This window comes from Primulina tabacum, chromosome 12 (genome assembly GCF_025594145.1).
Source record: "Primulina tabacum isolate GXHZ01 chromosome 12, ASM2559414v2, whole genome shotgun sequence".
NCBI lineage: Eukaryota > Viridiplantae > Streptophyta > Magnoliopsida > Lamiales > Gesneriaceae > Primulina > Primulina tabacum.
The window spans coordinates 26,816,055-26,840,842 of NC_134561.1; the positions used below are offsets into that span (position 1 = coordinate 26,816,055).

Here is a 24,788-nt window from a genome sequence, read left to right on the forward strand (position 1 = left end):
AACACACCTGTACCAGTAATAACAAGTACATATACGTAGCACACAGCAGTGAAAAATAGCATAATAAAAATACATTTCATGAGCTTAAAAACATGAACATAAGCGTGTCGTGTAAAATGGTAACGTGTCAAAACATGTCTCATCATGTTATCATATCGTATGCGTAACTGTGACCTGTCAAAACATGGTAATAGCATGTATAATCGTATCAGCATATACGTGTTAAAATCTTAATTTGAATTCCGTTCATTAGCTGTGACTTTCGTATTATCATGTCATCATGTCAGTCGATTGATCCATCTACGTGTAACCGCGGTACCCGGCGGCGGGGGACATCAGCGACACTCTCACCCGTCAACTGAGCCCGAGCCTATCATATCATCATATCATGTCAATAAAAATACGATCGTCGGGCTCCCTCTGGGGCATTTTCCCTCACGATATCTCCAATCACATCATCGTGTCATCGTGTTAGTCACAACTAAATCACTTCGTTCCAAACGTGTCATCATATTCATCACTTAATAAAAGCATGCATATACATAATTTTTCATTTAAACCACATGCACCGTATTTATCATAATTGCGTAAAAATTGTAAACATGATGCATGAACATTTAAAATATCATGAATTTGTGCTCAGGGCGCTGCCAGGACCAAAATCTCACCCCGGGTGCAAAATGACTATTTTGCCCCTGGAAACCAAAAAATTATCGTTTAACCCCTGGCCCTCTAAAATTTACCCGAAGCTTATCAAACTCCTTAAAATGTCCCAAAACATTTTTAAAAGCATTCCTAGACGTAAACTCAAGCCCATAATACACCTAACCGATTCATTTTAAAACTTGGATCGGGTCCCGGTTTTAATCCGAATCGACTTGGAACACAACCAAATTTTACCAAACTTAAACCATGTCTTAAAAACACTTAAAGGGATCTAAAGAACTCGAAACCCAGCTTTTTAAAGCCTTCGAATTCCCCTGGGCAGCTGCTGAAAAATCCAGCAGCTCACCCCACACCTATAAACGAACCACTAGCACACAAACCCCACTCTTACACTCAAGCCGATGGCTCCAGCCCCTAGCCAGCCTATTGTTGACTTAGACCAGACCCCAAGGAGTCTACCAGCACCAAGAACCCAGCCCCATGCAGCCTGCACTACCCGCTTATACGCTAGAAGCAGTAACGCCAACACCGCGAGTTCCCTCATCCTAGGTTCGATCGTGCTTGCTCGAGAGTTCGGACCAGAGGAGTTAGGGCTCTCCCAGGTCGTGGTTCGTACCCCTCAGGGATATATCCAACGCCTGGAATCACGCTGACGCCGGTGGCCTCTCTCCCCAACTCACGATCTACCCGATGCCCTTCCAAGCTCACCGATCCAGCATGTATTCTCACCTCCTCGACCAACCACGCTTTCAGCAACTACCCTACTCGAACCCTTGACAGAAACGACTCTGAAACACTACACCAGCAGCCCCTTTACAACACAGATCACAGAAAAACGTGAGTAGTGAACCCATGATGCATGTATTTGAACAAAAAAATAAAAGCTTCCCTGCACATGGCTAGATCGAAAAAACCTCATACATATACATACACACGATAGTATAAGGCTTGGATGATGCAGAAATAAAGGTACAATTGAATGCCTTGATGATGATCGATGAACGAACAAGAAAATGGGAACACCGGATGAATTTCTTTGCAAGATCAAGCCAAACCGAGGCCACCCGCTGGAAAGAGTGCTGAAAACGATAGTGTCTGCTGTTGAGGGGGGTGTCGGCTATGTAGGGTATTTAGGTTTAGGTTAAGGAGTGGTTTAGGTAGATAAATAGATAACAATTAGTTAATGGGCCAAAATTTGCAATTTAAAAGTTTTAAAAATGTTTTAAGCCCAATAAGCTTAAAATAGGCCCATTAAATCCAAACACACTCCCGAAAAATATTTCATGTTGAAAAGTTCTTGAAAATATTAGCCGAACCCTTAAAAAGTCTCCTAAATCGATAAAATTTGCGTACCGTTAAAAATAAAGTCTTGTGGGTAAAAATACCCAGTAAAATCCCATTATTTGAAAACTCCACTTAAAACATCATATATTAATTTATAAAAAATTAATCATGTATTAAAATAATTTTCCTGAAAATTCTCCGGCCTCCGGTCCTCGTTCGAACGTGAAATGCACCTAGAAACCCTAATGCGTGAACTTTAAAAATTTCATGAATTAAATCCTATCATGCATGAATTATGCAATAAAATGCATAAAAATAATTAAACACAAATTAATAAAATAAACATGCATTTTATGCTTTAAAATAATTTAATAAAATACCAAGGAGATTTAATAATTTGCATACACGTGGTTCACGTGGACCTTCAATTTTTTTTTTTGGGACGTTACAATAAAAAAAATTGCTTAATTATAAATTAACTGCTAGTTAAATGGTAGTCAAGCACTAACTTTACTATTATCCCTTAATTAAAATAAAATTCATATGTGCTAGACTTTAAAAGTTTTAAAATCTTAAAATCACTAAATAAATCAATAAGACTTTGCAAATGTTAAAAACTTATAAATCATAAAAAAAATGCCCCAAAACTAACTTCAAATAAAATACCACATTTTTAAATTTGCCAAAATCGTCGTCGATCTCTTTTCCTCGATCCCGCATCGAATAGTCGCGTGAAACATGAAACTCAAAAAAAAAATATTTTAACGTGCATCACATGAACATAAATCATTTAAAATAATGAACATTTCACAAATTATGCATCACTAAACTCATTTTAAATTAAATAAATGATTCGACAATTAAATAATGCATGGGTTTACGTGTACTGAACTTGGGCTCTACAAGTTAGCATGAAGAAATCTGCTAGTTGAGAGCACAAGCCCTTGTGTGAGCATACATTTGAGATTTACACACTGTAAATGATAAATTCCTTATACACAATCACTCACACATATATAATAGAGTTGAACTTCAAATTTTAGTTGAGTGAGTCTTCACACCAAAGACATTAAAGATTGTGTTTGTAGTATTATCATAAGGGACATTAAACATTATGTGGATTGTGAAGTTGCGACCGTCAATCGAGAGTGTGCTAGGAGTTTCAATTAGGCAAGAGATAAGTCCTAAGTTGAAATGAATTTGTACAAGGCGTTGTATAAATCAAAGTCTTCTAGTAAATCATTCCCAAGGGGAAGAAGAGGTGACATATGAGTTGTTAATCTCTGAACATCAATAAAAAAATTCGTGTATATTTATTTATTACATTTACTTATCATTTCATTGCTTTTCAAGATACATTGTTGAAGTATTTTATGTTTTCTTCAATTACCAAAGTATTGTCATACCAAGTTTTTGATAAAATGCTTCAAACAAAATATTTTTACTCATTCAACTTGCATATATTTTAAATGCTTTATCAAAAATATTTAATCGATTTCTATGAATGATTATTTTGAGTGTCTTCCGCTTGGTTTAAAGATCAAACTCGATTTAATTAATCGGTGTTCAATATTTCAAGAATCGAGCTATTTTAGCTCAACGATCTCTCATCCCTACCGTGGTTTTTAAACCGAACCCTAATATCCTATCAAAACAATTGATCAATAGGACATAAGTAGGACTAAGCGATGGTTGTTTTGCTAAAAATTATAGATGAGGTAGCCATACAAATCAAACAAGACATTTATCATCATTAAAAAAATTTAATGATATAATGTACAAACATGCAATGCATACACATAAACACTAGTTTTTATAAAAGTTCACTTGTTCTGTTTAACCGAATTAACTACCTTTTTAAAAAAAATTTAAAACCGATCTTCCCAACTAGTGGAATGTATTTTCAAATTGATAATAATTCGGTTCATAGATTATTTTATTAAAATCAACCAACTTCCACATGGTCTTCAAGTGGTCAACCATTGTACTATTAATTTTGACAAACTGATCAACACTTTCGGAATATATACACAAACCTTACAAAACGGGTCTTACCTTAAAATCTCCAAACGGTCCCCACACCCCTGCCAGCGAATGAATTCCAAACGTGATCCTAAAAATTTACCCCAAAAACCACAAGGAAAATTCGAGGACAAAAGGGAGCAAAAAGATAGAGAAAGAAGAAAGAAGAAAGGAGGAAGGAAAGCAGAATCCCAGTTTTTGATTTGGAGTGAGAAATGGATCCTACTGTCCCTATAAATTCGCTCCGAAAATTGTTTGCATTTATTACTATTTGCTCCTCACCTCAAAATCTTGCCTTTTCCTCTCTTTCCTCTCCAGGTTCTCTATTTTTGCGACCTTTCATTGATAAAACCCGTGTAGGAATTATTAGGTTCTGGAAGTTGAAGGATCTTCTTATATCTTTCTTGCAGCGTTTTCGAAGTATCCTGTGCAAGAGGTCGGAAACCCACGTTTTTTCTCTTTTTACTGTCTCTGTCTGTGGAATCTGGACGCAGGTTTTATGGGGTTTTCGGTTATATGACTGAGTTTTTGTTTGCTGTATATATGGGCTGATTTATGGTTTTGAATTGAATAATAAAAATTGAACCTGCAGTTCTTGCTGTTTCTAGGTGCGCTTGTGTGTAAATAGTTTTTTCGATCGAGAATTTGAATAGTACAGGGGCTTCTCTTTGTCAAATAAATTTTTTTTTTTACGTTCTGCATTGGTCATTGGGTAAATTTTTCATTTTTTTGGCACTGAATTGGTTCAAGAATCTGATTTTGTTCAACTGGTTGGGATATAAGTTGGAATTGAAGGTTATGGATTGGGGTTTTCTGGTTTTTTATGGTTATTTCCATCACGATATCTTCTTGGCTAGAAATGCGTGCTTTCATGATCGCTATGTGGTTGATTTAAGTTAACTCGTCCACCATGTTTATCAAGTAAATTCAAGTATATTTTATCCTTTTTGGAAAATTTGTAGCCCTTGAGAATCGATTTTTTGGAAAGCAGAAGTTGGTCCATGTCGATTTTATGGTAAATAATTCTTTTAGTTTGGGCTCTGAGTTTTCTTTTGTTAAATCTGAGGCTTGATGGTGTATATATATATATATATATATATTTTATCAATTTATGCGGCAAATGGGAGTGAAACTTAGTCGTAACAGTCTATGAAGTCGAATTTTCGGCTCATTATTATTCTATTATTGCTTTTCTTGAATGCAAGCTTTTATCTCTACAAATTTATATCTATTTGAAAATTGTATAATGCCACTTTCTTTTTATAATCAATCAAACCTTGTATATATCCAAGTGCTTGTTGATGAGGTTCTGAGTGCCCTGGGGGCCTCTGGCTATTTTTTTTAATGTTATTGATCATTGTTATCCTTCAGACTATAAGTTTGTTCTCAACTGATAGCTTAATCTAGTAATCTTTCCAACTAGACATGGTGTCAGCTTACGTGTTTTACTGTTTACATGTATATACATATACGTGTGTATGTGATTTATCATGCGCTTAATGTCGTTATTATTAGATCGAGCAGATTATTGCGCTAGAGATTGAGTTCTATACTTTTTAAGAGAATCTTGATAACGTGGGAACATCTTTTTTGACGATAAGTTCTATTAAATTTTACAGAGATGGTGACTGAATCAGGACTTTCTGCCCAAATTGTGGCGAGTTCCTTTGTGAAGCAATACTACGCAGTACTCGAAATATGTCCCGAAAATGTCCACAAGTTTTATCAGGAGTCAAGCCAGCTAGGCTGGGCGGAACCTGATGGTGCTGTGACATCAGTGACAACATTGGGCGTAAGTATTTTAAAAAGAACTTACCAGGAAAATGTTTGCTGTGGTTTTTAGCATAGTTTTATCTGTTATTACATTGATATAACTAAAAAATTTCCAGTTCAATTGCTCGACTAAAATGTGATATATTTTCATTATCTCAATGCAGGGAATTGATGACAAGATTATGTCTTCTGATTATAAGAACTGGTCTGTTGATCTCAAACATGTGGACTCCCAATATTCCAAGGACGGAGGAGTCGTGGTAGCCGTAACAGGAGTTTTGACTGGAAAAGATATTACGAAAAAGAATTTTAATCAAACGTTCTTTCTTGCAAAGCAAGAGAGAGGCTTCTTTGTCTTGAATGATATTTTTCGATATACTGACATATGTGAGTCAATAACAAATATTGTTGTCCCTCATGATGGCAAAAGCAATCAAACTGATGAAGCTGCTCCAACTCAGAATTCAGGTCTTATCTTGATCCTGGCTCGTCACAACACCTTTCAGTTTGTACTTAGAACTCGTTATTCTGGTATTTTTTCCAGTAATTGATTGTCTGAATCTTTTTTCTTGGATTTCCATCTCCTGGTACTACATCCATTTGCCATAAATCAGCACAAACTGAATTTGAGGTTGAAAATGGAAATGTTGAGGAAAAATCCAGTCCTCCTGTCTTGAAAGAATCTGTCCTTATAAACATTTCTTCTGAGGCTTCACATGAGGACACGAATTCAACTCTTGCACCTGTGTCTAACGTTAAAGAGGATTCTCCGAAAATTAGCTACGCTTCTATCGTATGTTATTTGACACTATCTACTTTAAGATTTCTATTCCGTTTCTTTAGACATCCACATAATCAACTAACAACGTGTTTATCTGCAGTTGGCAAATGCTAATCATGCGACTTCCCCAAAATCTTTTAGCATTCCTCCAAAAGCTGACTATAAAACAGCCGTTTCAACTCCAAAAGCTGACTATAAAACTGCAGTTTCAACTCCAAAAGCATCTTCTCCGCCTGGAAATGGATCTTTGAAAGTAGCAAATACTACTAATGCCTCCTATACAGAAGGTAACTTTTCGGGACTTGGAATTATATGCTGCTACTTATCCTTCCATTCCATTTGGTATAATTTATTCGAAAATACAATTACAGGTCATGGGATATACATAGGAAAATTACCATATGATATCACTAAACAAGCAATTGCAGAAGAAGTTAAAAAGTTTGGACCAGTTAGGAGAGGTTTAGATAGTATCCAGATCAGAAGACATGAGGTTTGCTTTGGCCTTTTATTTTAACCTTTTGTGTTCGGTTATATCTTTTTCTTCATGTCTTTATTGATTTGGGTCGTGATTTGTTGCCAGGATGGATTTTGCTGTGGTTTTGTGGAATTTGAGTCAGCAGATTCTGCTCGTCTTGCAGTAGAGGTACATGTTGCAATGCTCATTCTATCATCTCGAGATACTCGGCTTTATTACATATATATAGTAAACCATGGATCCTCGTAAACAACTCTATCTTGGGATAGTTCTGAAATGCTGATTCATCTATTTTCAGGCTCACCATGTTTACTTTGGTGAAAAGGAATCTTATATCTTGTACAAGAAGGCTTCCAATCAAGGTAACCTTCGAAACGATCACGGGCCATCTGTATCATCTTTGAAATTGCCCGTGTAAATTTATACGACGAATTCATTTTTACTTAAGTTGTGGTTATTCAGCATTTTTTTCATGATGATATATGTTTTATGTTTCTTGATTCTGGCTACACTTTTCTTTTTCTGGGATCGAACTTTTCTACTTTGATTCTGCATGAGCTACATCTGAGTATCTGCGAAACAAATGGTCGAATAAATGTTTCGAATTGTGAACAAATTTGATTTCTCTCCAATGTTGATGTCTGATCATAACATGTTTCTGCAGTTGATAACAAAGGCAAGGGAAGGTCTCCGTCAAGGTCTCGAACTCAAAACAATTATCCTAGGGGAAGGGACACTAACCGAATCACTAGCAATGTGAGGTTTCAGAATGGCCACCATTCCGGTTTCGAGAAGGGCCTAGCGAGGGATGCTCAGCCAAGCAGGCAAGTTGCAGAGCGGTGGTAGAACGAAAAGCGAGAGGCGACATGAGACGTTTGCAGTGAGCTGGCAAGCATGGATGAAGTTCAACTCAAATCCTTGTGTAATTAGTAGTATAAACGAAATAAGACATTTTATCTTTCAGTTGGTACATTAAATTTCAATTCGTTAAAACTAAACTTATTGATGAACAACTTAGCATTCAACCATAGAATGTCTTTGATGAAATAGTTTTTGTTTACGATATTCTTTGGTGTTTTGTGCTAAACTAAAATTAAAGACTTTAAAAATGATATATTTTTTTTAATAATAATGATATGTGCTACCAGTGATTCGGAAGTATTTATAAATATAAATAAATAGGACGAAATCCTTGCTCTATTCGGTGTTTTAATCAAGCAATAATTTGCAGCTCATATGCATGAATTATTAAAAATTAAATATACTAAACTTTTTTTAAAACAATAAATTGTAGCTCAAAAAGAAAAAAAATTAATTGAATGGTTTGTGAATAATTTATTATATTTTTTTTATATGTTAAATTTTTAATAATGCAAATAAACGAAACTTATTAAACAAAAATAGGCGAAAACTTGTGTGAGACGGTTTCACGGGTCGTATTTTGTGAGACGGATCTCTTATTTGGATCATCCATAAAAAAATATTACTTTTTATGCTAAGGCTACGTTTGGTATGTGTGATGAGTTAATTAAATAATTATTAATTCAAGTGATTATAAAATGAGATATATGGATTAATAGTATTACGTGATAAATAATATGATGTTTGGTATGGTTTTAAAATGATGTACTAATTTTGTACTTTTTTAGTGTAAAGACAAAAATGCCCCAGACGACATATAGTAAATGAGCTAATTGTCCTTCTTGTTTGGTTCAATTTTCCAGACATGTATAAGTAGTAGGTTTAACTATATATGTTACAAAAATACCCTTCCAAGTTAAAAAATGTAGTACAAAGACGGGCCACTTGATTTTCTTCCTGAAGCAAATTTCTAGCCCTTACGTCCTCTTTTGGTAGAACAATATCTTTCCGTATTTTGATTTCCTCACCTTGGTTTCGCACAATTATATGGATTGACGAGTACTGAGAAGGTGAATTTCTTGAAAGAGAAGTGTTAAATTTTTTTATGCACATTTCAATTTAATTTTTCTTCTACCTATTACAGTTGTCATACGATTTCAGTTTTTTTTTGTTCTATAACTGAATCGTTGTTGTACATCGTATTGTTTAGGGTCGTTCAACGTTGTTTCGAATGTAGTCAACGTATTGACCGGTTTTGAAACTGACGTCCGTGATGATTACCAGCTACTTGTACAATCTATTTAATCGAAGAGATGGTGGTGTCTTCTAAATCTTTATTCTTGGAATTTTTTTTGTAAATAAATATGGAAGAATTGCGGAATGGCATTTGAGAGCTTTTTGTTGTTTTTGTTGTAATTTTTGTGTATTATCTTAAGTATGTTAAAGCCTATTACCAATCCAATCGATATTTTGATTCTATTAAAATACATTGCTCATGTTCATCCTGATTGTAAGAAACTAGGTGATTTAATGCAAGCTATATCAGATTTGACTCATGAAAATCGCAATCTAGCGAAGAAAATGGAAAAGAACTCCGAAGAGATAGCTCTGTTGTTGGAGAAAATGGAGTTGAGCGACGATTAGCAGATGACTTCTGAGTATGAAGTTTAATTCTTTCGTAGCATTTCCACGTAAGTATGTGTGGTACAAATTTTTTGATTTTCTTCCATGTCTGATGTACTAAACTTGTAATCACATATTATTTAAGTGTCCACTGCATTTTGATGCTGTCTTTTTGATGTTCGAAGGCGCTTTTATTTAAGTGTGTACTTTGTTTATGGTTGTACAAACCTTTGACTGATCATCAGCGTTATTTTGTGCAATATTCATTCCTTCAGTGTTGTATGTCCATGAATCAGTTCATGTCGTATTGATTAATTGAAATATATCCTACAACTTTGTACTTCAATGGTCTCAAACTTCGGTAATGCATCAGTTTAAATTATTTCACGATTTCTTTGCAGATTAGTTGTTAAATTATGTACTCAATCCGGTGTGCGCGAGGAGGTATTGCAGCATGTACAATTGGACCGAGAACAACAATTTTGGTTGGTTTTCCAATATAATTACTAATGTAAATATTTGACCAAGTTATTAATGGCTAATATCTACCACCCTGGGACCTTTTGTTCAAATTTGATTTGCATATCTTCTTTGGACTTCACGTATAAATCTGCAAAATTGAGAGAACAGGTTGAAAGACTTGTAATAAATAGAAGCAGTTGGGTAAGTTCCTCCACATTAAATTTTTATATTTAAAGACCTCTTCTTACTCATGCTTGCACGTACAGATCCTCCAATTTCATGCGAATTTCGGAGCCTTTTCGAAAACATGTCTGTTACTTTTAACTTTGGTTCTGAAGATATTGTCACAAGCCCCTACATTGAACCGATGAATAATCTGTGTTCGGACGATGAAACCAATAAGGTTCAGAAAGGTGACAAGTGTGAAGTGAAATGCCATGGTGTTGAAATGCTTCAACCATCATCTGATTTGCCAAACAGGAGGAAGAAAATGAAGTTTTGTCACCCAACAATGGAGCTACATCCCGTCTGTAAAGAAAAAGATGACAACACCAAGGTCAAACTTCGTTGTGCTACCAAAGTTGAAGAGTCCAAGATAAAATTGGCTGGTAATGGCAAATTAGCCATCGTCGTCATTGACCTCACCACTGAGTCCAGTGGGTAGTAGGTTTAAGAGTGGACTAGGTTTCGTTCTTTCCCCACACTTTTGAATGCATGGTAAAGTTCTATCCCTTTTGTCACAATGTTACTAGATTAAACACGTTGTTAGTCATGTTTCCATCGGTGGGGAGGAGTGATAAGCGCAAGATTTGCACTTACTTTACATTAAAATCCATTTTGAATTATTCTTGTTTCGAACAGAATTATGCGTTTTTGGTGTGTTTTTGGTGTCATTCCAGGAGTGGAGAAAATAGTGGAAACGAAGCCAAGTAGATGCAAGAAAACAGAGCGTGCACCATAAAGAATAGCTGAGAGCAGGTAGTGGACAGAAGTGCGCGCGCGGCCGCGCCACTTCACGCGCAACCGCGCGCGCACAGAAGAAACAGAAAAGCCGAGAGGGTCGCGCGACCGCGCCATATCACGCGCGCGCAGAAAAGAGCCACCGACCAGAAGCTTGCGCGCGGCCGCGCGACTTCATGCGCGACCGCGCGCACACATACATGGGCCAGCGAGCAGAAAGGCGCGCGCAGACGCGCGAGATCATGCGCCACCGCGCGCACCGAGCGCTCAGAAAGCTTATATAAAGCGCATCCTAGGTCAGAAGAAGGGGGCTAGCCGTCATTTTGAGAAAGAATTCCACGAGAGATTCAGCCGTCCATGGAGAAAAAGACACGAGGGAACAAGAACAAATACGAAGAACGACGGATCTGGGGACAGAGACGACACCTCGGATTTGTTATCTGATTCTTCCATCTTTATTTTCTATTGTGTCGATGTCTAAATATTCAAACATGTTTTGCTTTTATTTAGAATTCGTCATGAACTAATTTTCTAGTCTAGAGAATGACGTAACTTTGTGGATACGATGATTTGACACAGTGGTTTATTTGATTGAATTCCGCTCTTGTTTAATTGTGTTCTCTGTATTTATTTCACTGCAATTTACTGGCCATAAATTGTTTGTTGTTTGATTAATCTTATAACTCGGGAGAGGGACTAGGATTATAGATCATTAGAGGCACATCGTTGAATGTGTATAACGTTCAGAAGGCGTATAACTTTAGCGAGGCTTAGGTAAGAACATCGTTTGCATTTACCAATCAAACGTAGATTTTATTAGGCATAAGTGAATCGATGTTTGATTGATACAGTTATTCGTCACTTGGGAAAGGGGGAATAAAATAATTAAAGTGTTCTTGGCCATTAAATAATTAGAATTCATGAATATAAATTCAACTGTGAATAATTATCGTGGAAACTTTGTGAAATCATTTTTCTAGATATTTTCTCTCATTATTATTTCTCAACTCGGTGATTTAATTAATTCATTGTTTTCAATTAATTCGTTCAAACAAACCAATCTCGCTATTGATTATTCTAAATAAAGTCGAGACTATTATAATTACAAGCATTGATATATATTTTATTTACACTCCTCGTGGGATCGACACTTGCACTCAAAAATACATTTTACTATAACTTGACGTCGTGCGCTTGCGAGCAATCAAGAAAACACGCAACAAGTTTTTGGCGCCGATGCCGGGGAGTGTCAAATTTGAATTTATATCAGTATTGTTACCAATTAGTCTAGATTTTAATTTAGAGCTTTTATTTTTATTTTATTTTATATTGATTAAGTTTTTCATTTTTTCCTGCTTGACAGTGTATGCTATTATCGCAAAACTCAGACTTGCTGATTTTTGACCCGGAGATCGAAAGAACTGCGAGGAAGTTAAGAAAAGCAAGAAGGAAAGAGATCCAAGCAATGGCTGAACACAGAGAAAATGACAGACACATCCCGCCAGAGGCTATACCAATCTGAGATCACTTCAGACCAGTGATCAACAATCATTACTCTGGTATTGCAAGAGGAACCATTAACGCAAATAATTTCGAGCTGAAGCCTGCTCTAATCAATATGGTTCAGCAAAACAAGTTTGCTAGGACTGTCACTTCTGATCCTCACGTTCACTTGAGGACCTTCTTGGAGATAAAAGATACGGTAAAGATTAATAATGTTCCTGATGATATTATTAGACTGCGCTTGTTTCCGTTTTCTCTCAGGGATCAGGCTAGAGGATGGCTCCAATCGCTTCCCTTGGGAAGTATCACGACATGGCAGGAGCTGGCGACAAAATTTCTGGCAAAATACTTTACCCCTGCAAAGTCTGCACAGTTAAAGATTGAGATTAGCACATTCAGGCAGACTGATTTTGAGCAATTGTATGAGGCATGAGAAAGATACAAGGATCTGTTGAGAAAGTGCCCAAACCATGGCTTCAAAGACTGGGTGCAGATCGAATTATTCTATAACGGTCTAAATGGGCAAACAAGAGGAACAGTGGATGCTGCAGCTAGTGGCACGATCTTTGCTAAATCTCCCGAGCAAGCTTATGACTTTCTTGAACAGATGACGATAAATAGCTACCAGTGGCCATCTGAAAGGGCAGGAGTAAAAAAGACAGCCGGAGTGTATGCTGTGGACCCTATTACATCACTCACTGCACAGGTATCCGCACTGACTACACAATTCGCAGCTATGAACAAAGTGAGCACATCAGAAACTGAGAGTCCATCGATTGTGGCTGAAGAACAATCTATTCCTGAAGAAGCTCAGTACGTCAACAACAGAAATTTTGGAGGATTCGGAGGATATTGAGGTAACCCTCCCCCTAATACTTGTCATCCAGGATTAAGAAATCATGAAAATTTTTCTTATGCAAATAATAAAAATGTGTTGAATCCTCCGCCGGGGTTCAATACATCAAAGGGGGAAGGAAAACCTTCATTTGAGGATTTTGTAGGACCATTTGTTGCTGAGTCTGGCAAAAAGATGGCAAGAACTGAGTCTCGTCTGGACAACATGGAGACTCACATGGGAAATATGGGGGCCACAATGAAATCTCTGGAGACACAAATCGGACAGTTGGCCAACGCTTTGAGAGATTAGAACAGGGGTCAATTTCCTAGTAACACGGAGGTTAACCCAAAAGAACAGTGCAAGGCAGTCACTTTGAGGAGTGGAAAAGAGTTAGAGGTGCAAAGTTCCAAGGAGGGAATGGACAAGGAGAAGACAGTTGAAGAGGATGAGTTTGAGGATGAAAAAGAAGAGAAAAATCAAAAGCCCAATGCCGAAGTTGAAGTCGAACAATGTGAGGGGCCTAAAACTCCTTTCTTGAAAATTTGCGGAAAATTAAAAATTTTCTTTTTAAAAGAACTTAAATGGCCTCATTCATAAAAATCACTGGTGAATCAAGTTCCATATTTCAAAATATTGCAGCGGAAGAAAATTAAAGTTTTGCCAACCACAACGATTTAAAAATATCCAACGAATGATAAAATTGTTTGCGGAAAAAAAATAACAACTGCTGCTCTGAGGTCCTCGGGTGCCACTACTGCCGACCTAAGCTGGCTCACTGGTCCCCGCCCTCGGCCCTGGCCTCATCAGTACCTACAACAATCAAGTCTAGTGAGCCTAAAGACTCAGCATGCATATATCGCAGGTAAAGAGAAAAATCTGAATTTAAAATATGCATGAGTTAACATATCCTGTCCTGAGGCATACTGAAAAATAATCTGTACTGAGCAATTATAATACGTGCATAACTGAACTGGAAATTACTGTAAAAATATTTGCTCCTTGGAGCCTGTACTGAAATATTTGGTAAAATTTTCTGTTGAGATTATGTTTTACGCCTGTGGCCACTGCACTAAGCTGAACTGATCGGTAACTGGCTACCGGGGAGGCTGAAACTGAACTGAGCTGGCCGGTCACTGGCGACCGGGTGGTACCATACTGAACTGATCGGTCACTGGCGACCGTATAAATAACACTCCCACATAGTGAATGAACCACAAGCCATATCGCATAAATCTCAAAAATAATCATTTTCTATTTAATGCACGTAAAATAATTAACTGGCGTAATGAAAATGTCCCGAAATTTTACCAACTGGATTGGATTGGATCGTTCCCAGGCTCGCTGCAACCTAACTGTGCCATGAAAAATATGCAATAGCTTAAACTTGACCAACTATGCAATTTACGTTCAAAAGATGCGACTATGACGCCTAATGACTTCGCATTTAATCATGACTCCGAGCCAACTTGAACCGACACTGAACCGACGTATAGTCATGATTAAAATACGCTGAAAAATCATAAAATAATGCTCCTAAAATGATAGGGTCGAAATCTAGGTGAAATGGAGGCCAAAACACGAAACGCTCTTTCGAGAGTCAATTTGGCACATTGCACCGTAAATTCTCGTACGACCTCAAAAATGATCCAAATGACAAACGGTCAAAAACATGACCTTCCTAACTCAATGAGGCACTGTCCAGTCCAAGGCCATGGGCTAAAAGCCAACCAAGAACTCAAACAAGCCTTCTAAACGACACAGCAACTTGCTGTAATTTCCAGCAGCTGCGCAACTACAAGACTCGCGTTGGTTTCGAGACTATCGGCCATTAAGGGCGTGAACCACCGACCAGAGACTCTTACCAACATCCCAAGGAATGATTTGAACCATGGCTAAGGGCCCTAGGCCAGCCACAATCCGCATCACACCATAACTCAACCGAAGGGTCCAACCGAGAGCATCTTGAATGCGTGTGTAGTGTTTATGCTATGATCGATGTCTTGCGTCGTTCCAGTGGCCATTTGATTGACCATGGCACGATCTAGACATCTAGGAGCATGATATGAACCGTGGCTAAGGGCCATAGGCCAACCAAGATCCATACCAAGCAACAAAAGAAACGAAACCATATGCTGAAAAATGGAAGGGGCCGAATGGGGAAAGGGGCTGTTCTTGTTGATTATTTAAAAACCGATGAGCCATGGACCAAGCCACCAAAAGGGCAACTTAGTCACATCTTAGACATGCTAGGGAAGTGATCCAACCATGGCTATAGGCCCTTGGGGCAGCCAAGATCAGATCCTTCCTCCATGACAAGAAACTGAATTTTTCGAACAACATTTCTGCACCTATGGGGACTTGCTGTCATTCTGAATTTCCAGCAAGCATGGGGCTGGTTTGAATGGACCAACATGATCCTAATGCATCCTACTACATGTATATAAGCCGCCTTGAGAGCCTGGAGTCGATCCAATGCCTGAAACTCACAAAACAAAGGAAACCGTGAAGCTTGCCAAGGAATTCGAAAATTCTGCATGTGTGGTTTCAAAATGTTTTGACTTGGATCTCGATTTTTACTTGAATAAACATGATCATGTACTGAAAAATAAATGATAATATGACTTGATTGAGGTTTGAAAGAAATCTAGACATGCCTGGTTTCGTTTCGAAAGAAAACGAACGAAACGACGACGACGCGACACGGAGGAGGTGGAGCGCTTCTCTTTTCTACCTTACCTTGCTCTCGATTTTTCTCTCTTCTTTTTGGCTAGGTACCTCACGATTTTTCTACTGAAAATGAGTGTGGATTCACTCTGAATTTTCGAAAAGGAGAGGGGGGAAAAATGGTTATGAGGGGTGAGGAGAAGGGTGCACAATATAAGGAAGAATCAAGACCAAGTCCACTCCCCTTTGAATTTTAAATTTTGAATTGATATCAAATGAGTTGGTGGATGCTTCTAGGAGGTAGTGGCCGAAATTTTGCTTATTTTCTAGTCTAGGATATGTCCATTAATTAATTAAATTGTGCTCCCAAAAATCCTAGAATTATCCTACTAATTACATGCAAAGAATTGGTCAAAGTTGATGAGTTGGAAAATGAATCTTCTAGCACTAAGGGTGGCCGAAAAATGCATAATAAAATAAAGGGGAATGTTGATTATCTAGTCAACTAATAATCCTTGAAAGCCTTACTAATCCTTTAAATAATTTAGTGAGCTAACCCCTTAATTTAATAACTTAAATGAGTTCATTTCTTAATCACCTCAAATAATTAAATTAAATCCTCAAACCTCCCTTTCTAACTTAAATGAACTTGGTTGCTAGCTAAATTAACTTCTGGAAATATTTCTCGAATCTTAAATTCTATCTCAAAACTCCAACTCCGGTCCGGCCTCACTGAAAATACTGAAATGCTAAAAATCAATCTACTGAACTGAAATAATGAAATAATTAACTTCAAACAAATGCATTTAAAATAATCATGCAATGAAGTCAATTAAATTTAAAAATCTAGAATTATGCATGGCTTATACGTCTACTGATTTACGGGTTCTACAAACAACCTTCTGTATTTCAGCCGACTCTTCCATATCCGCAGAGGTTCAAAAAGAAGAAATTGGATGATCAGTTTGTAAAATTTTTGGAGATCTTTAAGAAGATACACATCAACATACCATTTGCTGATGCTTTGGAGCAAATGCCGAATTATGCAAAATTTATTAAAGATGTGATGTCTAAGAAGAGGAAGTTGCAGGATTTTGAGACTGTGAAACTGACTGAAGAATGTAGCGCCATCCTGCAAAAGAAACTACCACAGAAATTAAAAGATCCAGGGAGTTTTACTTTTCCTTGCTTTATTGGTGGTTCTAAATGTAGTAAAGCTTTTTGTGATTTAGGAGCATTAATTTGATGCCATTTTCTATTTACAGGGATCTGGAGCTTGGAGAAGACAAACCTACCACTATCACCTTACAGCTTGCGGACAGAAGTCTCACGTATCCACGTGGGATCGTCGAAGATGTACTGGTAAAAGTGGATAAATTTATTTTTCCTGCTGACTTTGTGATTTTAGATATGGAAGAGGATTAGGATGCTCCATTAATCTTTGGGAGACCGTTCCTGGCGACTAGAAGGGCATTGATAGATGTGCATAAGGGTGAACTCACCTTAAGAGTTGGTGGAGAAGAAGTCATTTTTAATATCTATCACGCCATGAAGGGATCAAATGAGGTAAGCACTTGCAAAAGCATTGATATTATAGACTCATGTATATCTCTTGAAAGTGCAGGGACTAGGGATCCTTTGGAGAGCTGTTTGATAAGCGCTGCAGGAACTATTGATGAAGAAAATTGGGAAGTGAAAGAGCAGTTGTTGGCTCTTGAAGCATCATAGAAAGAAAGAAAAACAGATGCACCGCTTGAGGAATTGGAGGTACATGAGCAAACAAAGGTAATACCTCCTTCCCCTGATTTGAAGGAGCTGCAGAGTCACCTTTGCTATGCATTTTTAGGTGAAAAGTCGACGTATCCGGTAATCATCTCTTCCTCTCTTACTTGTACTAAAAAAGATAAATTATTGAGAGTATTGAGGAAATTTAAAACTGCTTTAGGATGGTCGATTTCTGATATTAGGGGAATTAGCCCCACTATATGCATGCATAAAATTTTGATGGAGGAGTCATATACTCCTTCTGTGGATCACCAGAGGAGGTTGAACCCAGCAATGAAAGAAGTTGTAAAAAGTGAGGTGCTAAAATTGTTAAATGCTGGTGTCATTTATGCCATTTCTGATAGTAGTTGGGTATCTCCTGTACAAGTTGTGCCTAAAAAGGGTGGAATAACTGTAGTTAGAAACGAAAATGATGAACTGATATCTACTCGTACTGTAAATGGTTGGCGAGTATGTATTGATTATAGAAAGTTAAACAATGCTACACGAAAGGATCATTTTCCACTGCCTTTTATTGATCAAATGCTGGATAGACTTGCTGGCTATTGTCATTATTGCTTTTTAGATGGTTATTCAGGTTATAACCAAATTGCTATAGCGCCAGAAGATCAGGAGAAGACTACTTTCACGTGTCCCTATGGCACGTTTGCTTTTAGGAGAATGCCGTTTGGGCTATGCAATGCACCTGCCACTTTCTAGAGGTTCATGATGGCCATATTTGCAGACATGGTGGAGGAGATCATGGAAGTCTTCATGGACGACTTCTCGGTATTTGGCTCTTCATTTGATCATTGTTTACACAACCTATCCCTTGTTTTGAAGAGATGCCAAGAAAAGAACTTAGTTCTTAACTGGGAGAAATGCCATTTTATGGTCCAAGAGAGCATTGTTCTTTGACATAAAGTGTCTTCTCGGGGATTAGAGGTAGACAGAGCCAAGGTGGTTGCCATTGAAAAACTTCCTCCACCAAAGAGCATCAAGGGAATAAGGAGCTTCTTAGGACATGTGGGGTTTTATCGTAGATTTATTAAAGATTTTTCTAAGATCACTAAACCTCTATGTAATTTACTTGAAAAAGAGTCGACTTTTATATTTGATGATGATTATTTGCAGGCATTTGAGAAGATCAAAGTGGCATTGGTGACTGCACCGATCATGATAGTGCCGGATTGGAAGGAGCCTTTTGAGCTAATGTGTGATGCAAGTGATTATGCAGTGGGCGCTGTTTTAGGCCAAAGAAGGGAGAAGATGTTTAGGGCAATTTACTACACAAGCCGCACAATGGATGCTGCACAACAAAATTACACTACAACTGAGAAAGAAATTCTTGCAGTAGTATTTGCATTCGACAAATTCAGACCTTATTTGATTGGCACAAAGGTAATCGTTTTCACTGACCATGCAGCTATTCGCTACCTGTTCGCCAAGAAGGATGCAAAACCACGCTTGATAAGGTGGATTGTGCTATTACAAGAATTTGACTTTGAGGTCAAGGATAAAAAGGGTAGTGAGAACCAAGTGGCTGACCACTTGTCGAGGCTTGAGCTTGAAGAGAAGAGATTAGAGGGAGCTATACAAGAAACATTCCCTGATGAGCAACTCTTCGAGGTAAATTCTATACTTCCTTGGTTTGCTGATATTGCTAATTTTTTTGTCTTGCGGCACCCTTCCTCCAGATTTGAGCTATCATCAGAGGAAGAAGTTCGTCCATGACATCAAGTTCTATTATTGGGATGATCCATTTGTATATAAGAGGTGTGCTGACCAAGTGATTCGGAGATGCGTGGAGAGTATCGAAGCTCAACAAATTTTGGAGAAGTGTCATTCTTCACCATATGGTGGACATTTTGGAGCATCACGAACAGCAGCTAAGGTATTGCAATCTGGTTTTTATTGGCCTTGTTTGTTTAAGGATAGTTATACCTTAGTAAAGTCATGTGATAGATGGCAGAGGTTAGGAAACATATCTAGGCGTCATGAATTACCACTGACAAATGTCTTGGAAGTGGAACTTTTTGATGTCTAGGGCATAGATTTCATGGGACCTTTTCCCCCTTCTTTTGGTAATTCATATATTTTATTAGCTGTTGACTATGTGTCGAAATAGGTGGAAGCAATCGCCACCAATACTAATGACTCTCATGTTGTAGCAAAATTTGTGCATAAGAACATCTTCACCAGGTTTGGAACACCGAGAGCCATCATAAGTGACGAAGGTACACATTTTTGCAATAGAATTTTCAAATCACTTTTGGCTAAATACAATGTGAAGCACAAAGTGGCACTAGCATATCATCCTCAGTCGAATGGACAAGCTGAAGTATCCAACCGGGAAATTAAGCAAATACTGGAAAAGACTGTCAACACCAACCGGAGGGATTGGGCTATGAAGTTGGATGATGCGTTATGGGCTTATCGAACTGCATTCAAGACGCCTATTGGGATGTCTCCCTATAGGCTAGTATTTGGGAAGGCATGCCACTTGCCACTAGAACTGGAGCACCGAGCATTCTGGGCAGTAAAAAAGTTGAACTTCGACCTGAAAGCTTCTGGAGATGTCAGAAAACTGCAGTTAAGTGAGATGGATGAATTCCGAAATGACGCTTATGAAAATGCCAAGATCTACAAAGAGCAAACTAAGAAGTGGCATGACAAAATCATTGTCCGAAGGAAACTTAAACCGGGAAAGCAAGTACTGTTATTCAATTCACGTCTGAAGTTGTTCCCTGGTAAGTTGAAGTCGCGTTGGTCAGGGCCATTTGTAGTAGAAACAGTATATCCTCATGGGGCTATCGAGCTGAGATGCAGTGATGGACGAACTTTCAAGGTCAATGGACAGCGGTTAAGGAATACTATGGAACTTTAGTGAGGAATATTGGAAATCTTAGTCTTGGTGAACCTAATTGAACAGGACTGGTAGTCAGGCTGATGACATTAAACCAAGCGCTGCGTGGGAGGCAACCCACGATTATTTTTCGACTTCATTTTGTTCATTTTATTTCATTTTTATTTATTTTTATTTTTTTATTCATTGATTTTAATTATTCATTTCTAGTAATAATTTGATTTGCTTTAATGTTTGCAGGTGTGTTTAAAAAAAAAGTGTGAAGATAGCAGATGCAAGCACGCCACCGCGCGAGATAACGCGCAGCAGCGCACCTATCCAGTGAGCATCGAAATAGAAAGGAGCGCGCCATCGCGCGACATCATGCGCAGTCGCGCGCGATACATTATTGCCGCAAGAACAGAAGCATACGCGCCTCCGCGCCAGGTCTCGCGCGACCGCGCGCACTCAATTATTGAAGACAATAGAAGGGTGCGCGCGACTGCGCCACTTCTCGCGCCACCGCGCGTACCGCGTACCTAGCTTATATATATATTTTTTTAAAACCCGAATTTGTTATACCCATTCACTCATTCTTTACAAACCCTACTCTACAAACACATATTCTCCTCCCCTCAAAACAGTCGCCTCCCTCAAATCCTCTCCACACAAACTCTCCTCTCAAATATTCCTCTCCTCCACAACTTCCATCCAACTCCTTCTCTCACAAACAACCTTCACACAACTCATCTTCTCCCACAACCAACAGCAGCCGCCGTCGCCATTTGCTACCGCCGAGCGTCATCTCCGGTTAATTTTCTACACTCAAGTGTACCGTTTCTTTTACGTGTTATCATTTGGGGATATTTTAAGAGATCAAGCAATTGTTGGTGGAATTGTGTCTATAGTTGTTGATTATAAGTGTGGATACTGTTGATAATTATGCCGCCTAGAAAAAGATCGAAGGATGGGGCTTCCTCTTCTCGTTCCTACGATGTTCATCAATTTTGGAACGAGGAAGCATTCCGATTTTACGAGAGCACCATGTCTAGGTCGATTATTCAAGAAAGAGGGCTAGATCTGAGGTACCCTGAATGTGCAATAATTGAAGAGGTTGAGCGAAGGTGGTGGGTAGATATAGCACAGTCACCGCCAGATGCAGTTATAACCGTAGTCCGAGAATTCTATGCTAATCTGAGAGTCAAGCACGAGGAATACGGAATTCTGGTACGAGGGCAACTGGTCTATTTCGATTCGGCAACCATTAATGCTATTTACAATCTGTCGAGTTTTGAAAATGACGAATATACTGCGTTGATTACTGGTTTGCAACTACTATCACTGCCCTATGTCTTCATGCCGGTGTGCAATGGGGCGCAGATGAACATGTTTTGAAAGCAAAGGGCTCAATCACGGTATATACTCCACACCGCCTGCGCTTTGAAAGCGAATTGGAAAGACAAGAGGCTAGGGCAGATTATAATCAGAGGGCCAGATAACGCCAGCCGCCGCCACCACCATCGATCCAGTTTGCGAGACAGGATGTTCCGAATGGAACATGAGATGCGGGCTCAGCGCCACGAGCTGGCCGAGCACCGACACGCTACTAATACTTTCATGTCTTATATGATGGACTTCACATCGGTGCTCGCCCAGCGTTTTCCATCTACTGGACCCGAGCATGCTCCTTTTCCACCATATCCAGCGTGGCCACCACAGTACCCACCACCAAATCTATCACCGCCACAACCCATGGACGATGATGCTGAAGATACCGGGAACGATGACTCGAGCCCCGAGTTCTGACACTCGGGAGCGAGGTATGTGTTGTCATGTTCTTTATTTTTATACATTGAGGACAATGCATACTTTAAGTTTGGGGGAGGGTAAAATTGCTTGTTAGAGTTTTTCTGCAATTTTTTTTGTTTTATTGCTCAGTATTTAGTTTGATTTTTTATTTATTGCATGCTAGATTTGTTAGGTAGAGTCATGGATAAGTAAAATGTGTGACCGATGATGAAAACTGAATTGCGATCCTGAAATATATATGTGTTCATGATAACTTAGGAGTCACAATTATTTTGCACTGTCGTGTTTGTTGATACTATCGTTGCTTAGAGACAAGTTGCATGCCTGTGATGCTAAACAGATGAGGGAGATCTGATTCTTGGTAATTCTTGTATGACATTGATTGACACTTTTGCAATCAAAGGAATGAGCTAGGCAATTTTTCACAATATCCTTGGGCCTGTGTTCTTTGCTTACTGTCAATTGTAGCCCTTTGAGCTTCAAGTTAATTGAGATGCTTAAATTTTCTTTGTGCACCTATTTCATATATCATTTTTATTGAAAATTGCATGTGACGGGATTGTATGAGTTGACTAATGGATTGACGGAAGTCTAGAACTTGTTTGAACACTTTTCGAGGCGAAATACGGATAATATGTGACATAGGAATGATTTAGGCAATCTTTGGAGCCGTTTTGAGCCTTCGAGCCTACCAAACGAAAATGAAATATCCCTAGTGTCCCATTTTCATCCTACTAAAAAATCAAGTGGTGTATGTCAATGACATACAATTAGCCCCCACTTGTATTTATTCTACTTCCCACAACAACTACCTAATGAAGCTTATACACTTACTGTCTTACCTAATTTTGAGAGAAATAAGTTCATGGGTGTTGTAATGATTCAAATACTCCTTGAAAAGAAAAGAAGAAGTTAAATGTGCTAAAAGGAGTTGAAAAAAAAAGAAAAAAAAGAAGAAAAACATTCAAGAAAAAAAAATGTGAATCAAAAGTGGTGAAAAAGAAAATATATGGGAGATGAAGGATATGAATGAGAAGAAAGCAATAAAGTGATGGTGAATGAAATGATAGTGAAAATGATGAAGATTTGATTATTTCTCTCAAATTTTGATTTCCATACCCTATATTGTAGCCGTGAGCCGTGGCCTGACGTTACAAGCTTACAAGACCTATTAACCTTGTCACATTTATCCAATATACTAGTGGAGAAAAGTTGTTCAAATCAAGCCTATGGATACCTGAAAAACATTGTCAACGAGTATAGACTTTAATCACTTGCTTGCAAGCATCTCATTTTGTGATTTCATCTTTGGCATACTTGTGTTGACCATCTTTCGAGCCCAATAATCACCGATAAAGTCCTATGTGATCTGTTAATGCAAATTTATATTTTGATGAAGTGTGAGTTGAACTGAACTGAGGATTTCTTGATTCTGTAAGGCGAATGGGCATTACAACTCTATTTGAGCATTCTATGGGGTAAACGAACATTGACATATCACACACACACGTGACTCTTGGGAAATCGTGAATTACATGAAAATAGATGAGTCGGAGGTCAATATCACTTTTCGCATATCCATGACTTTAGTAGTTGCGTTAATCTTTTCCTTAGTTATTTGCTTTTATTCTATTTTGCTCGGGACTAGCAAAAGTTCAAGTTTGGGGGGTTTGATAAGTGCAAGATTTGCACCTACTTTACATTAAAATCCATTTTGAATTATGCTTGTTTCGAACAGAATTATGCGTTTTTGGTGTGTTTTAGTTGTCATTCCAGGAGTGGAGAAAATAGTGGAAACGAAGCCAAGTAGATGCAAGAAAACAGAGCGTGCACCATAAAGAATAGCTGAGAGCAGGTAGTGGAAAGAAGTGCGCGCGCGGCCGCGCCACTTCACGCGCAACCACGCGCGCACAGAAGAAACAGAAAAGCCGAGAGGATCGCGTGACCGCGCCATATCACGTGCACCCGCGCGCGCGCAGAAAAGAGCCACCGACCAGAAGCTTGCGCGCGGCCGCGCGATCGCGCGCACACATACATGGGCCAGCGAGCAGAAAGGCGCGCGTAGCCGCGCGAGATCATGCGCCACCACGCGCACCGAGCGCTAAGAAAGCTTATATAAAGCCGCATCCTTGGTCAGAAGAAGGGGGCTAGCCGTCATTTGGAGAAAGAATTCCACGAGAGATTCTGCCGTCCAGGCAGAAAAAGACACGAGGGAACAAGAAAAAATACGAAGAACGACGGATCTGGGGACAGAGACGACACCTCGGATTTGTTATCTGATTCTTCCATCTTTATTTTCTATTGTGTCGATGTCTAAATATTCAAACATGTTTTGCTTTTATTTAGAATTCGTCATGAACTAATTTTCTAGTCTAGAGAATGACGTAACTTTGCGGACACGATGATTTGACACAGTGGTTTATTTAATTGAATTCCGCTCTTGTTTAATTGTGTT

The 24,788-nt window shown here is 38.5% G+C and overlaps 3 protein-coding genes across 7 annotated transcripts; all 3 read left to right on the forward strand.

Annotated features, from left to right (window-relative positions):
- Positions 1–4,032: 4,032 nt before the first annotated feature.
- LOC142521329 (nuclear transport factor 2-like) lies at positions 4,033–8,051 on the forward strand. 5 transcript variants are annotated; one of them, XM_075624543.1, is made up of 10 exons: positions 4,033–4,180; positions 4,383–4,466; positions 5,592–5,764; positions 5,910–6,213; positions 6,360–6,538; positions 6,627–6,813; positions 6,898–7,019; positions 7,110–7,172; positions 7,303–7,366; positions 7,669–8,051. In XM_075624543.1, the coding sequence occupies exons 1-10, from the start codon at positions 4,045–4,047 to the stop codon at positions 7,848–7,850; spliced, it is 1,494 nt and encodes a 497-aa protein (XP_075480658.1). In that variant the 5' UTR covers positions 4,033–4,044; the 3' UTR covers positions 7,851–8,051. The 5 variants fall into 5 exon arrangements, with proteins under 5 accessions (XP_075480658.1, XP_075480659.1, XP_075480660.1 ...); XM_075624544.1 differs by having other exon boundaries at positions 4,056–4,290; XM_075624547.1 differs by having other exon boundaries at positions 4,158–4,180; positions 4,383–4,408.
- Positions 8,052–13,443: 5,392 nt separating this feature from the next.
- LOC142520295 (uncharacterized) lies at positions 13,444–17,643 on the forward strand. The gene is made up of 3 exons (XM_075623298.1): positions 13,444–13,535; positions 17,181–17,277; positions 17,341–17,643. The coding sequence occupies exons 1-3, from the start codon at positions 13,444–13,446 to the stop codon at positions 17,641–17,643; spliced, it is 492 nt and encodes a 163-aa protein (XP_075479413.1).
- A 276-nt stretch (positions 17,644–17,919) lies between these two features.
- On the forward strand, positions 17,920–20,566 carry LOC142520296 (uncharacterized). Its single transcript, XM_075623299.1, has 5 exons — positions 17,920–18,135; positions 18,266–18,277; positions 18,814–19,032; positions 19,195–19,308; positions 20,003–20,566. The coding sequence occupies exons 1-5, from the start codon at positions 17,920–17,922 to the stop codon at positions 20,564–20,566; spliced, it is 1,125 nt and encodes a 374-aa protein (XP_075479414.1).
- The last annotated feature ends 4,222 nt before the right edge of the window (positions 20,567–24,788 follow it).

Bases quoted from the DNA above. Each gene is read 5' to 3' on its own strand.
- LOC142520295 (XM_075623298.1), top strand. From the start codon at position 13,444: ATGGCAAGAACTGAGTCTCGTCTGGACAACATGGAGACTCACATGGGA. The intron at 13,536-17,180 runs GTTGGCCAACGC...TTCTATTTACAG, and splicing joins CTGGAGACACAAATCGGACA to GGATCTGGAGCTTGGAGAAG. The intron at 17,278-17,340 runs GTAAAAGTGGAT...GAAGAGGATTAG, and splicing joins GGATCGTCGAAGATGTACTG to GATGCTCCATTAATCTTTGG.
- LOC142521329 (XM_075624543.1), top strand. From the start codon at position 4,045: ATGAATTCCAAACGTGATCCTAAAAATTTACCCCAAAAACCACAAGGA. The intron at 4,467-5,591 runs GTTTTATGGGGT...TAAATTTTACAG, and splicing joins TCTGTGGAATCTGGACGCAG to AGATGGTGACTGAATCAGGA. The intron at 7,020-7,109 runs GTTTGCTTTGGC...ATTTGTTGCCAG, and splicing joins TCCAGATCAGAAGACATGAG to GATGGATTTTGCTGTGGTTT.
- LOC142520296 (XM_075623299.1), top strand. From the start codon at position 17,920: ATGGAGGAGTCATATACTCCTTCTGTGGATCACCAGAGGAGGTTGAAC. The intron at 19,033-19,194 runs GTAGTATTTGCA...TTTGAGGTCAAG, and splicing joins CTGAGAAAGAAATTCTTGCA to GATAAAAAGGGTAGTGAGAA. The intron at 19,309-20,002 runs GTAAATTCTATA...TATCATCCTCAG, and splicing joins CTGATGAGCAACTCTTCGAG to TCGAATGGACAAGCTGAAGT.